Consider the following 1,795-nt stretch of genomic DNA (forward strand, 5'->3'; position numbering starts at 1 on the left):
TGTTGTTGTTGTTGTGTGTGTACCTGCAGCTGCACGGTGTTGTTGTTGTTGTTGTTGTTGTGTGTGTACCTGCAGCTGCACAGTGTTGTTGTTGTTATTGTTGTGTGTGTACCTGCAGCTGCACGGTGTTGTTGTTGTTGTTGTTGTTTGTGTACCTGCAGCTGCACGGTGTTGTTGTTGTTGTTGTGTACCTGCAGCTGCACGGTATTGTTGTTGTTGTTGTTGTGTGTGTACCTGCAGCTGCACAGTGTTGTTGTTGTTGTTGTTGTTGTGTGTGTACCTGCAGCTGCACGGTGTTGTGTGTGTACCTGCAGCTGCACGGTGTTGTTGTTATTGTTGTGTGTGTACCTGCAGCTGCACAGTGTTGTTGTTGTTGTTGTTGTTGTGTGTGTACCTGCAGCTGCACGGTGTTGTTGCACGGTGTTGTTGTTGTTATTGTTGTTTGTGTACCTGCAGCTGCACGGTGTTGTTGTTGTTGTTGTTGTGTGTGTACCTGCAGCTGCACGTGTTGTTGTTGTGTTGTTATTGTTGTGTGTGTACCTGCAGCTGCACGGTGTTGTTGTTGTTGTTGTTGTGTGTGTACCTGCAGCTGCACGGTGTTGTTGTTGTTGTTGTGTGTGTACCTGCAGCTGCACGGGTGTTGTTGTTGTTGTTGTTGTGTGTGTACCTGCAGCTGCACGGTGTTGTTGTTGTTGTTGTTGTGTGTGTACCTGCAGCTGCACGGTGTTGTTGTTGTTGTGTGTGTACCTGCAGCTGCACGGTGTTGTTGTTGTTGTTGTGTGTGTACCTGCAGCTGCACGGTTGTTGTTGTTGTGTGTGTACCTGCAGCTGCACGGTGTTGTTGTTGTTGTTGTGTGTGTACCTGCAGCTGCACGGTGGCAGAGATGATCATGCTCTTCCTCAGGTCCCCCACCCTGAACATGAAGGTGGGACGTCCGTTGCGCGGGGCGATGACAGCGTTCCTGGAGAAGATGAGCGTCTCCGCCCTCCGGTTGGCCTGCGCTGTCTTCATGAAGACGCAGCCCAGCATCACGGCGTTGATGATCAGCCCCAGGATGTTCTGGATGATCAGCACCGTGATGGCCAGCGGACACTCCTCCGTCACCATGCGGCCCCCGAAGCCAATGGTCACCTGCAGGGGGGGGGTCACATCCTGCAGTGTCATGGTGCGTTCACACCGGGTCTGACTAAGGGGTCTGAAGTAAAGTTATTCCAAAGTTGAAGTCATTTGAGAAAGAGTCTAAGAGTCGATGGTCCTGAGGAACGAGTCAATGACACGTCAGTCACATTTAAATTATAAGACTATGAAACTAGACAGAGTCGCATTTCAAGATTTGGAAGATTTACTATAAACAACAATAAAATAAATGAATAACTATTAAAGAATAAGTCCGGATATGGCTCCATCAGTTAGTGTACGATGAGGGAGCCTCACCTGGACCTCGATGGAGAACAGGAAGGCGGAGGTGAAGGAGTGGATGGCCGTGACGCAGGGCACCATGGGGTCAGAGTCCGGGACGCGGGGCTGCAGGTCCCCGTGAGCGAAGGCCAGGAGCCACCAGATCATAGCAAACAGCATCCAGGAGCACAGGAAGGCCGACGTGAAGATCAGCAGTGAGTAGTGCCACTTCAGGTCCACCATCGTGGTGAACACATCCTGCAGGAAGCGGCCCTGAGGGGGGAGAGCAGAGGGAGGGGGGGTGAGAGCAGAACCAGAGAGGAAGAGAGGGGGGTGAGAGCAGAACCAGAGAGGAAGAGAGGGGGGGTGAGAGCAGAACCAGAGAGGAAGAGAGGG

General features: G+C 51.8%; 1 protein-coding gene across 1 annotated transcript; it reads right to left on the reverse strand.

The window, feature by feature from the left end:
• Positions 1-862: 862 nt before the first annotated feature.
• On the reverse strand, positions 863-1,672 carry LOC104953678 (ATP-sensitive inward rectifier potassium channel 11-like; the record flags this gene model as incomplete). The annotated part of the gene is made up of 2 exons (XM_010780648.1): positions 863-1,132; positions 1,436-1,672. Coding segments are annotated over 2 exons (507 nt in total), but the record flags the coding sequence as incomplete, so codon positions are not given.
• Positions 1,673-1,795: the final 123 nt, after the last annotated feature.

Source organism: Notothenia coriiceps, unplaced genomic scaffold (assembly GCF_000735185.1).
Source record: "Notothenia coriiceps isolate Sejong01 unplaced genomic scaffold, NC01 NC01_scaffold00022099, whole genome shotgun sequence".
In the NCBI taxonomy this organism is placed as follows: Eukaryota; Metazoa; Chordata; class Actinopteri; order Perciformes; family Nototheniidae; genus Notothenia; species Notothenia coriiceps.